At 42.0% G+C, this 12,572-nt stretch overlaps 1 protein-coding gene across 1 annotated transcript in view; it reads right to left on the bottom strand.

The window, feature by feature from the left end:
• Positions 1-1,221: 1,221 nt before the first annotated feature.
• THSD7B (thrombospondin type 1 domain containing 7B) overlaps positions 1,222-12,572 on the bottom strand; it is a 248,501-nt gene continuing 237,150 nt past the window's right edge. Inside the window, exons 22-28 of the mRNA XM_083865429.1 lie at positions 9,620-9,779; positions 9,105-9,278; positions 8,920-9,015; positions 7,748-7,830; positions 6,577-6,769; positions 3,154-3,241; positions 1,222-1,439 (exon numbers count right to left, since the gene is read on the bottom strand). Coding sequence (XP_083721555.1) covers positions 1,358-1,439; positions 3,154-3,241; positions 6,577-6,769; positions 7,748-7,830; positions 8,920-9,015; positions 9,105-9,278; positions 9,620-9,779 — 876 coding nt within the window. The 3' untranslated portion in view covers positions 1,222-1,357. The remainder of the gene's footprint in view (positions 1,440-3,153; positions 3,242-6,576; positions 6,770-7,747; positions 7,831-8,919; positions 9,016-9,104; positions 9,279-9,619; positions 9,780-12,572) is intronic.

Genomic DNA, 12,572 nt, shown 5'->3' with positions numbered 1-12,572 from the left:
ACCTTTGGATGGGGAAGGATCACACAGGTGCTGGGCTGGTAACAACTCTTCTTTTTCTCTTCTCATTATTGGAATAAGCAGCAGCCCTGAGTTAAAAATAAGACCAAGGATTCTCCAGACCTGCAATTATTCTCTCGACTTGTACTTGTCTGTACTCTTTCTCTCACTAATCACTGCAGCACAAAATGATGCCAGAGGAGTTCGAAATCCAAGGCCAATCTCAGACTCAGTAAATGACTAATAACACAAGTTGTTTACACACATTTAATTCAACATACCAGAAGCAATCTTCTCACTCTCTTTAGCATTTTATTTGCTTATAAATACAAGTCAATACCACAAGATGGCACTTTCTTACTTGCAACACACACTATTATAAACACTTACCCTCTTCAAATGTTCCCAGAATTTTACGACATGTAACTTCTCAGTGGTTCTGAAACATTTAAAAAAGCAAGACCTTCTACAAACTGCATTTGTGTTTGATGTATATTAAATGAGGTCAGGTAATTAAATTCAAAAAAAGGAATTTATAAATATTTCAGATAAGAAAATTTAAATACAAAAGCAGAGTTTGTTTTAATTAAACTGAATAACAATTTAAACTGGCCATAATGTATCTACATGGTTTAATTTAATTTAAAATCCTTTTTAAACAATCAAATCCTCTAGCCATTCATCAAAACACCTATCTACTCAGCTCTTTAGAAAATATTCTTGGTTAAGAAACCACCTTTGCTTTTTCATAACAATCCTTATTCTGTCCTGTAGGTGGAAATGAAGCAAAATCATATTCCAGACTAGAAAACAGGATAAGAAGGAAGAAACTTTAAAAAACCTGATAACTTCAGACACTTCAACTCATTCTTCCTTGCAGTTCTCAAAATACATGATCTGGTTTTAAAGTCTTTGAACGAAATGTAAACACTAGAAAACTCATTGTTGAAGTATGTGAAGAATAAAGAACCCTGCACTAATATAGTGCATAATGATGCTGTGTCAAACTTGTCATTTACAGTAAATGTCACAATTTCCTTGGGATTGTCATGCCTTTTTTTTAACTAATTCCTTTTGATGTCTGTAGATTCTCTCTTTCTTTTTTTGTTATTCCCATTGTTCAACAGGAAGGGATGTAGTTTCTGGTCTCTTCAGAAAAGTTGCAGAAGATCCAAGTTTTTTTTTTACCCCATTTATTTCTTTTTAATAAAGAGGTGGCAAAATTTTCAGCTTGCAATACTTCTGTTCTGCCCAGGATATTATACATCAGGAGATTCCTCAAAAAACTGAGAAGTCGGAGAGTTCCAAAAAAGAAAGCAGTTAAGGCAGTCGATGTCTACATTTGGATTTCTGGTTTATGTTACATATCAATGTCTCCATCATAGGCCAGGGTTAGAGGCTTCTGCTGTGGTGGAGGGCTTTGATGCTGCTTCGTTTTTTTGCTGCAAGAAAAGCATTTCACAAGACAAAATTACAAAAATATAACAAGCTCAGAAACATCATCAACCCCCAAACTTCCATTTAAAAAATCAACTTTCCACATGCACTGGCTACTGAATGCTGTAACTGGGTGGCACCACATGGCCCCTGTGGTGTGGTAAGGACACACAGCCTGCCAGGAAAGGGCAGCCAGCTGTGCTCCCCATCTGCAGAGGAAATAAAGCACATTCATCTCCTGTCTCCTCTCACGGCTGACAAAACAAGGAACACCTCGCAGAAAAATTGGAACATGAGCTGTCTGGGAGTGGGATATTCTCGTTTTTCTTTGGCATGGTACTTGAAGCAACAATTATTATTATTGAGAAACGCATTTCCTCAGCAGCCTCCATGTGATGGAGAAGTGTGTAATGTTATTTAAAAAATCCTCTGTATCCTCTGCTGTGAAGCCAAAGAGAAATGGAGCTACATGGCTTGGAAAATAAGCAGCTCCTAAGGTGTTATTTGACCTTTTAACCCAAGAGAGAGAATGAGAGAAAGACCAAGAGGGTGAAAGGGAATAAACTGTTGGATGGAAGAAGGCAGTGATACTGTCAGGCCATGGCTGTGACTCTCTGGTTGCCTGCCCTGACTGCACAGAGCTTGGGCCAGCTTGCACCATGAATGTTTCTAAGTTCAGGCCAAATCCTTGGGATTTGCAGGACACCTGGATGCCTCCCACTTCTCCCTTTCTGTGCTCCAGAGGCATCAGTGGCAGTGCCTTTCCAAACCCTCACAGCAGGGAGAGCAAGGTGAGCTCCGTCAGGCTGGGCTCATCTCCCCTGCCCGAGCGAGGCTCTGCTGGAGGAGGGCAGACACCCCTCACCCCCTGAAAACCCAACAGCCCCTGGACTAAAGGGGCAGACCTGGTACCCTGTCCTTAACAATGAGCAGCTTTAGACACAGGACATGTTTTCAACTGATCTATTCACTGCAAAAACCTATTTAGGGATTTTCTGAGCTGTAGCGAACAGCCAAAAAACCACAATTAACACCAAGAGACCCAATCTCCCATGAACTCTTCTGCCATCTCTGAATCAATTTATCTTTATGAAATGCACAGCCCTGGCAGCAGCAAGCTCACAAGGTAATAATGCACTGAGTGAAAAATAATATCTTATGTTTATTTTAAAAGACCATTTCATCAGACGCCTCCTACTTCTTTTATTGTGGGAGATAAAAATTCCATAGCACCCTTTTCTCCCCCATTCATGATTTCATAGATCTCTATTGTATTCCCACATCAAACATTATTTTTCAACTGAATGTCCCTATTCTATTTAGTCCTTCCTTGAGCAGAAGCCAGCTCCTTGTTCCAATCACTCTCCTTGCCTTTCTTCAGTCTTACTTTATCTTTTTTTGAAGAATACAATAAAACCCCTTTTTAATCCCAGAAGAAGTCTGAATAAATACAAGGGCCTATTGATAACCAAAAATAATTCTTTCCCTGAATTGGCCACCAAACTTCTTCACAATAATGGCTGTTAACATTTACAAACTGGAGAGTTTTAATTACTCTGAGGAAAGGGCCAAATGAAGGCACTTCGGTAGTGGAACCTCCATCCTTTTCTGAAGCCTTGAGCATTAAATGCCTGCAATGCAGTGTTGTGATATATTTTGGATTGTTTAAATAAAAGCAAACTAGCTTTTATTTAAGGACATAATACCTGCCATACTCACCACATCAGGTAGGATGTAAAAATCAGGAAAACGATGATGAAGAACCCTCCAGCTGATACTCCATATACCCATATCTTCAGTTTACCATCTGTTGGAGGATGAGGAAAAAGGACAGAGGTAGAAGAGGAGAGAATAAAAAAACTTTAAAATACTCAAAGTTTTAAGAGATCAATTAAAGAGAAATTAATAGCATCACTGATGGGGAACACAGCAGGGACTGGCTGAGAGTAATTTGTAATCATGTTTTTGATAGCAAGGAAGATTTCTGAAAAAAGCCCTAATTTTAAAGCCAAATTTTAAATGGAAAGGGGCAGAGGCACAGGGTAATTAGGATACATTCCCTCCAGAGCCCAGTGGCTGCCTGGCAGAGGCAGTTCAATGCTGAGCTGACCCAGACAGAAACAGGCAACACCTGATGTGTTTAGCTGAGGGCTGAAAAGGGATGGGATTGTTCTCCATGAAGACCTGGGGGTGAGTTGGGGTAAACACCAGCAAGCACGAGTGGAAAAGCTGCTTAAAACTGGGAAATACTTGGGCAACAAATGGGAACAAATTCAGCTTAGAGTAAAAACAAGAACGGGCTTTGTAACAGTAAGAGGGATAAAGCTGGGAAAGAGCTTTCTGGTTGGGCCACAGGAGCAGCAGACAAAACTGGCTTCAAGACAAGGTAGGGCTGTGGATTGGGCTTTTTGGGCTGCAGTGACCCAGGAGCCCTGCAGGAACCCCTCCATGCACATGTGGGCTTGAGTCTTTTCAAACATCCCCTTGTCTCAGAACACAACACTTGGACAGGTCCTTAATTACAAGCTTTGCATTAATAATAACAGCAATTTTTGAAAGATCAATATTTCTACTCCTCACTCTGTTTCTGGCTGGACAAGCTTTCCTTGTAGGGAGCAGCTTTGGTACTTTTCCACACAGCAGCAGTCTGAGCTGATTCACATCAACAGAGCTGCAAATACACACTGGAGGCAGGAACAGGAACCTGTGCTGTGCCCACAGACACGGTTTGACAGAGGCCATTTCAAATTCAGTCAAGTGAGAGGGACAATCACTGAGCCTGGTTTTCATTTTATGTTTGAATGACAAATTTTTTCAAAGGGAAACACATTTAATCAGATCCCATTCTTTCTCATTTTTTCTTCCAGACTCTGTGGAAAAGCTGAGTACCTCTCAGATTTTTCCTGCTCCTTAAAACACTTGCAGACTATCTCCCATGTGAGAAGAGCTCTGTTCATCAGGCCTGGCTTGGTTTGTTTGAGTTACTTTGCTGAAGTCTAGGTAGGAAATTTGTTGCCCTCTCATCTGGAGGTGGCCAAGAAATATTTAGCAGTCCTGCAAAGGGGCTGTCACAGCCCCATGAAGGCGTCACAGCTTGTCTGCTGTGAAGGCAGCTCTGCTCTCCATCCCCAGCAGAAAGGCACTGGACCATGTCATCTGACAATTTGAACAGTGCTATTTAAAGTTGCCTCTCAAATTGAAGAAAAGTTTCTGAACCTGAACTCTAGCCCCTCAGAGCGTGCCTAAGAGAGGAAAAACACAGCCTAATTTGAAATCAGTTCTGTGCATTCCTGTAGAGTGTTTAGAAGAACAAAAACATTAGCGTCATTAAATCATAATAAAATTAGTGTTCCAAACAGTAAATGCAAACCAGAGATTAGCTGGAGAAGGCACAGGTACTTTCATTCACCAGCACAATGTCAAGGACTGTGGTGCTGCAGGGTGTTAAATGCCATCCATACAGGCAGCTCTCAGCACAGACCTGCTATCAAGAGCAGAATGGGGAGGTAACTCTGCTTTCCTGACTCAGCCAGCAGCAACCGCTGCAAATCCCCAGACTACTGAGCCCGAGAGCCTCTTTGAGGGGAGCAATTACACATTTTGTCGTGAAGTTAGACAAAGGGGAGTGATTTGAAGAGCACCAGCCTTGAGCTGGGGTCTGAAGAGCACATACAGATTGAAGAGCTAACTGCAGGATGCCACAGGGTTGGTGATACACTTAGCACACATGGAGCACCTTTATTCCTTTCCCATATATTGTTTCTATAACATTTCTGCCCTAAAATTAAGCAACATCATGTTCTGTAAAAGTGCCTCAATCACTATTTCTGTTGCACACCTTGGGTGAGAGTTGGCTCACAGGTGCTGCAGTGAGGTAATGCCCTCCAGAAACTTTTAGTGCTGCAGACTCAAATGCTGATTTAAAAAGAGAGGACTGCAGAATCCACCTACACCTCCCTCCCTTTTTCTAACCCCATAAAGTCACCAGCTAAAGAGATGACACACCCAAGTAAGACAACCTACAGAGGACCAGGGATGTTGACAAAAAGGCAATTAACCCCAAACCTGTGACTCAAACTGCTGGTGAACTGCATGGGTGAACTGGATGAAGGGTTTGATCAAAAAGCAGCCAACTTTAAAAGGCTTTGGACTGAGCTCTGTGAGCCCAGAGACTGTCAACGCAAAGGTTAACCACTGTCTGCAAATCAAATATGTAAATGTAACATTCAAAGTGTGATCACATATATCAGACAGAATTATGGCTCCCTCAATCCCCTAACAGAACCTTTTGCTGCATGTTTTCTAAAGTCTCATGTTCATTAGGAACTAATTGCAAACAAATGCAGTGTCAGGTACCTGAAGAGGGGGAAGAATTGCACTGCCAGTATTTTATAATACAAGGAGAACAGATATATTTCAGTAAAACCTGATGTGCCTGACACATTTGCTTCCCATTTTTAAAGTCCTATTTGCATTTCAGAAATTTGTTTTGAAGGAATTCATCTTCAAAACAACAGTCAAAATGGGAATCAGATCGTAGAGCAATGGACCAGTCTGGGCACATGCAGTCTGAGGTTCCAATCAGGAAGGATTTTATGCTGTGGATGTCAAAGATCCACTTGGGATGAGCTGCTTGGGCACAGCAGCTTGTCTGCCTTTGTGGGATGCTTTTAATGTTGTAACTTCAACCTTCAAGACTAAACTGTAGACTTTCTGCCCTGTTCTTTTCATAAATTTTTGAAATATGGCAAGAAACAACCAATGTTTTCTTTAATGAAATCTTAAGCACTTTCTGCTCTGAAACTTCTGAAGCAACAGTGATCAATATCTCTCCTAGTCCAAACATATTACTTCTAGAAACATCATCAGATAATAGTTCTAAACATCCCCCCAAATCACAGATGAGCATACTTTTGCAAAACATTATTGCTTCATTCTGTCTTTGCTATCTCTCAACATAAGAGATTGTGATTCCTCTGTAGAGGCACAAAGGCATGAAAGGCAGCTCACGAACTGGAAACTGGGAGGTCGCTCTGCAGCTCCCAGACACAATCTCTGATGTTATCACCTACAAAGCTTGTACCCTTCTTCTACAGAAACCTCCTAAACACAATCTATTCCATTCATATTTAAGTTTTTCACCTGGATTAAAAGGCTGAATAGACCATCCTTTGAAAATGTCATGCATTTTGGAGTTGACAGGTTTATTTTTTCCGGCAATGGTTTTAACATCAGCTTTCTTATCTTCTAAACCTGGTACCTTCACGCAGTAATCCAGGAACCCATTTGATCTCATTACTTCTGTGTATCCCCGCTCACAGCCGCAGACTCCTCTCTGGGAGATAAAAGGGAATTCAGCATTAAACCAAACAGTGCCCTCTCACAGAACAGTGCACACTGTAGGGAAAGCTTGAACAAACTGCAAGGTGTAACCTGCACACGCAAATTCGCCACCACCAAACCAAACCAGCCAGGAACTGGTGCCTGCAAGCCCATTTCAGTTCAAAAAAAGCCCAAATATATTTGGGGAATTGGTTGAAAAAGAGTCAGTAATTACAGAGAAGTCCAACATATAAACATTTTCATCCAATAGGCTTAATAACAGGAATCTGTGGCAAAGTCCTCTTGTCAGTGACAATTTTCCCACTAACCCTGCTGGGCAATAGAACACACAAACCAAAACCAATCCCCCTTCAAACCCAAACCCCCCTCACATGTTTCCACTCCAGTATTTCACAGGGCTATCTAAAATGAAGCTTTCTTATGACCAAATATTCATTACCCTGGATCAGACAAAGCAGTTTCTTCAAGAAGTCTGTGGTTTGCTAAATAGATACTCAGTTTTCTGGATTTCTATTTTAAAATGGCTTTTTAATATTGTTTTCCTTTGCTAATTGTTTAAATCTATAATATCTGTCTGCAGGTCTGATAGTCTTGATCTGAACAGGTGATTGATGCTCCTTTACCTCCTCTTTTACAGAAGTTTTAAACAGTCCCTTTTCTAAAGAACAGTACAAAACCACTCAATTAAAATTAAAGAAAGAGGTGTAATTTTAAAATTAAAACCAAAACCCCTCCACAGAACAAACCCAAACTTGCATACTCCACATCACTCCAATACTCCAATACTCCATCACTCGTTTGTGCAGGTTCATGGTTTCCTTTCAGGATGAAATTCCCACAACATCCTCGAGGTGGTACCACGGACAAACGAAACTATTTTCTAGGTCCTGGAATGCAATCTAAGATGCAATCTAACTGATTAAATCTCGCGGAGTTGATTTCCCAGCCCTGTTCTGCAGCGAGCAGTTACCTGTGTGCAGTAGGAGAAGGGTTTTCTGCATGCCGGGCTGCAGTGCTGGACTTCGGCAGGTTTAGTCCGAAGAGGACACCCCCCTGGAAAAGAAAATACTGAGTGCTTTCAAGGGCACGCTTCAAAATGTTTTTGCTTTAGATCACCACAGTGTAAGAAGTGCTTGCCTGCTTATTTTATATAGTTAAATACTAGTCTATTAAGCACATTAGCATAATATCTGTAGGCATCACATTAATTAATTTGCGTTAACAAGGCAGGGAATTATTATCATACCCATCTTGTTAATGGAGAACAGAGATATACAGATTTAAGCAATTTGCCACTGGCCACATAGGAAGTTGGGGACAGAATATGGAATTAGATGCAGATCTTCTGTGTCCTCATTAATGGCTTATCTACATAAAAAGACATAATCCACATAACGCCCTTGCCCATCCTCACTTGGGGAAAGCCTGTGCTTCTATAGGAATAAAAACATGTTAATGAGTTCTTAAATACTTGGCAACCTTTGCACATAAGACTTTTGTTATTATCCTAACTAGTCATTATAAATAGAACTAGACATGAACATCTGCATTTTCCTTTCTGCTCTCTCCTCATTTACCCTGTGCATATTGAAAGAGATCCCATGGATAATGCAGCCCTACTGCCTTTGTCAATCTCTCACGGAGCTTCAAAGTTCTGACCATGAATCTCCCTTTTCATCCTGCACAGGCTGAATTTGTAGGTCACGGCAACAGCAGGAATCTCACAGTTTGAGTGGTTTGAGACTCCTGTGTTTTGAAAAGCAGAGGAGGTACAGAAGATGGGGTCTCTACCATGTGTGTGATGTTCTCTTCTGCTCTTCACAGCCACAGGAGGGTTGAACTGAGGGCTGTGCAAGCCAGCCCAGGCAGCCCTTTAGTACATGTGCACTCGTTTCTTCTCGTGACCATCCCGACACCAAGGGCAATTAGCCCAAATACTCCTGTGCAATGCATTTGTGATGTTGATCTGACAGCAAGGCTGCTGAGCTCCCACCTGTCTTTCCTACACACAAAAAATCCAAACTGAAATTCTGGAAGAGCGAGGAAGGATGCCCAACCCCCTCTGAGCAACAAATGCAGCAGCAGCAAAGCCTCTGTGGAGACATTTCATTCACAGGTGTGCGAGGCCATCTGGGGACATACCTGTGACATTCACTCCGTCCGAGCGCTGACACCACACCGTGCGCACGTTGTCCCGCCAAGGGCTGGTCTGCCACAGGTACTCGTAACACTTCCCTCCTGCAACACCAACACCAGTTACCCTTCACCCTGCAGCAAACCCAGAAGAAATTCCTGCCGGGCAGGAAGCAGTGCCATGGCTGAGCTACCTGAGCAAGGCCGAGTCTCCACGTCCTGCCCGGAGCAGCTCTCCCGGTTCTCTGCCGATGGCACCAGGAACGCCCTGGACCGAGACTGGCGCCCGTTCGTCTCAAAGCTCCTGCCACTGATGCAGGTGAGCTCACAGGAGCTCCACTCTGACCACTCTGTCAGGTGGCAGTCGCCTGCACGTTGAAACAAGAGATCACAGGTTTTCAAAAAGAATTAGGCTTAAAGGGGAAGGCTAAGCTAAGCATACAACAGCTTTAATAGTGAAATATCCTTAGGATATCTCTCAGTAGTACACAGTATTTGGATTTTCTGCTTCATGGGGTATCTCATTTTCTCAAAAAACAAAGGAAGACTTTCTCAGGTGGTCTAGAAACAGCAGACTGAGCATTTACCTGATGTGCTGAAGCACAGATTTGTACTACAAGGTCTGACAGTACTCAGAACTACAGGAGCATGTCCACCTCAGACAGCTACCACAGGCAGAAAATTCACTGTGACCTTCCAAAGCCTTTACCTGGGCAAGGCACAGAGCAGGGTAACTGCAGCACACTTTCTTTCGATGGCAGCTCACCACATAATGCATTTTCCACTGGTTTGGATGCAGCAGAAACTGATGCATCATGCACTACACACGTGAGGTTGCGGACTTGCAATCCATCTCCACACTGTCCACCCTGTGGGATGATGAAAGGGAACAGAGGAACACATCAATGACTTTAGCAGGTGACAGAAGAAACACAGTTGATTCTGTATGAAAATCTTCCAAGATACAAATTTAGTCTGCAACAGTACCCCCAGTTATGAGAAGACAGATGGAGATGTCCTCTATACATCTCTCCACAGAAGCTCAGGGGCAGGGCCACACATCAGACTGTGTCATTATCAAAGGTGTGGAAGAAGATACATTCATAAAGCATTAATACCATCTTTGAGGTCTGCCTTTCATGCCTTTTATTCAAATTAATGAATTTACTGATTCTTAATTAATGCCAAGTTAAATGAGCACAGACATTTTGGGCTCTTCTTAAGAAGCCAAGAGCAGGGCTTGCCCATAAGGAACAGACATTTCTTCTACCCTCCTTTGATTATACAGCCCAAGAAGAGCACTCTCATGATTTAAACCCTGCAAGAGCAAAAATCCTTACTGCACTGTGGGCTGTGTCATGTTCTAAAGGCAGTGACCAGATTTGGAGTAGACAGAGATCACCAATTCATGTCAGACACTCTACCAAAACACCCAAGCCAGCCATCACCTATCAGCACTAAACCCCATTTGAACAAGAAAACAGAGGCTCCATCTGAGCCACTTCATGCTCAGCATCCCAGCCCTCAAATACCCAGACATACACCAAACTACTGAAGATGACATCCTTTAGTGGAAAATCAATATTCCTTGGCTAAAGTTATGATCAAGGGCTGAGGATGCTCTGAGAGATGAAGCACTGAGGCTATTTCTAGAGGGTGGAATTGTTTCATTCTCATCAGATGAAGAGCTGAGATGCTGTTGAGGTGCCTCATGTCTGCATGATGCCTCATGAAGGCACGCCTGAAGCCTCGTGGAAAAGGCACTTTAGAAAAATTCAGTAAACAAAACTCAAGAAGAAGGAAGAAACATTGCCTTTATATAACCAAGGGAAACGCTCCTTCGGATTTCTTGGCAGTGGATTCTTTTAAAATAATGGACTTTATCTGCAGAACAGAACGACTCCTACCGAGTGCATTCATCCAGCAGCAGGTTTGCTAGCAGGAATCTCGAGGATGCCTCTCCTGCACACACCTGGCAGCTTTTGCATTCTCTCCTTCCCTTCTGCTGCAGATCCACAATAAAATGGAAGTAAGAGCGTAACTTGCTGGATTTAGAGCAGCTGCTATTCTAAAGCATCTTAAAGAAATGTAGATTTATTACATGCAGCCAGATTCCAAGTTTTTAACACGGTGTTTCACTTTAGTCAGTGTGTAACTTGCTGTCCTAAATTACTGTTTCACTGCTGAAACTTCTGTTGTGGTCTGAGATTAATGGTGTGTGAAAAACTCGTGCAGCTGTCCACTGGGTTAGAGTGCTTAGAAATGGCTGGTGGGAACAGAAGATGAAGGGAGGATATTCTTGGGGGAAATGGGCACTAATCAAACTGCAGTATTTCCAGTCAAAGAATGACTAAATGACTGGAGAAGACAAGTTTTCAAAAATATACTTCTTCTACAAACAGTATCAATATATCAATACAAACAAATTGTATCTTCTACAAACATATCAATATATAAATAATTAGAACAATACTGAGAAATAAATAAGTCAGAACAATAACTTTTTTCAGAACAAGAGTTTCCACTATAAAAGGCCATGGGCAACACTCTTCATTTTTTTATCACACTATATTTGAGCTACATTCATATTTTCTAATGTCTAGAATAAAATAAAATAAAAAAAAACCCAAACCAACACAACAAACAGACCAAAAACCTAAGAATTTTTGAAACAATCTCAAAGAGGAAGATTTGCTCTTTAACAGTGGCTCCCAGTTTCTTTCAAGACCAGCAATGGGTTTTTATAATCAATTGAACACATTTAAAATGTCACCCTGTCACTTACAGTAGGAGATGCTTTTTGGTATATTTGAAAAGGTCTTAAGCAATGCAGGAGCACAGCATTAACTTCCTTATCATCTTCAAAATTATTCATGTCCCAAAAATTATACATTTGAAGATCTAATTATCAGGTGTGGAACCAGAGGAAGTTTGTGCCACCAATGGCACACTGAGGGTGCAGGAATAGCTGCTAATCAGAGGAGCCCTGCCAAGGAAACCATCACATATTCAAAACTCAGGGGATCAATTCCTTGTTGTAAATGCTCTTCTTTGGAAGGTGTGATCCTCTGAGGTTTGCCTAGAACCAGGATTTGCTTCTTCAGTCATGATCTCCTTGGTGGAAACATGTGGGAATTTGAATTCCACGAGGGATTCCTGCCATTTGTCTGCAAAAATTCCCATGCTGACCCTACTGAGGATGCAGAACTCGTGCTGGGTTTCCTAAATTCAGGATATATGTGCCCCTGCACCAGCACCTGCATGGAGCCTCCACCTCTCACCCTGATGGGAAAATAGGGAGAAGGTTTACACCTCCTGTGTTGGACAGTCAGGAATCTGTGGAATTCAGTAACACACTAATGTAAGGCAGCGTCTCCAGGAGCCTTCCCTCACATCTGGTACTTCCCACATATCACACTCTAATAAGACAGGAGGTAACAGCTCTAATGAGATGCTTCACCCAGATGTGCCTTCAAGAGAAGTTCTCCCTTCTTGGCTTTTACTGGGGTTCATGTGTTCACAATTATTTCAGGTAAAGAGTTGATTGGGCAATGCCTTCACAGGTTGATGAGCATTTAATCAGGTAAAAGTCTCTCTAATGAGGGAGTGTTGTGTGATAACATTTAAGGGAATGCTTTTAAAACCGTTAAAAAGGAAAAGTT

Source organism: Zosterops lateralis (assembly GCF_965231275.1).
Source record: "Zosterops lateralis genome assembly, chromosome: 7".
Lineage (NCBI taxonomy): Eukaryota > Metazoa > Chordata > Aves > Passeriformes > Zosteropidae > Zosterops > Zosterops lateralis.
The sequence above is the reverse complement of the archived record's forward strand: the minus strand, read 5'-3'. Positions and strand labels throughout refer to the sequence as shown.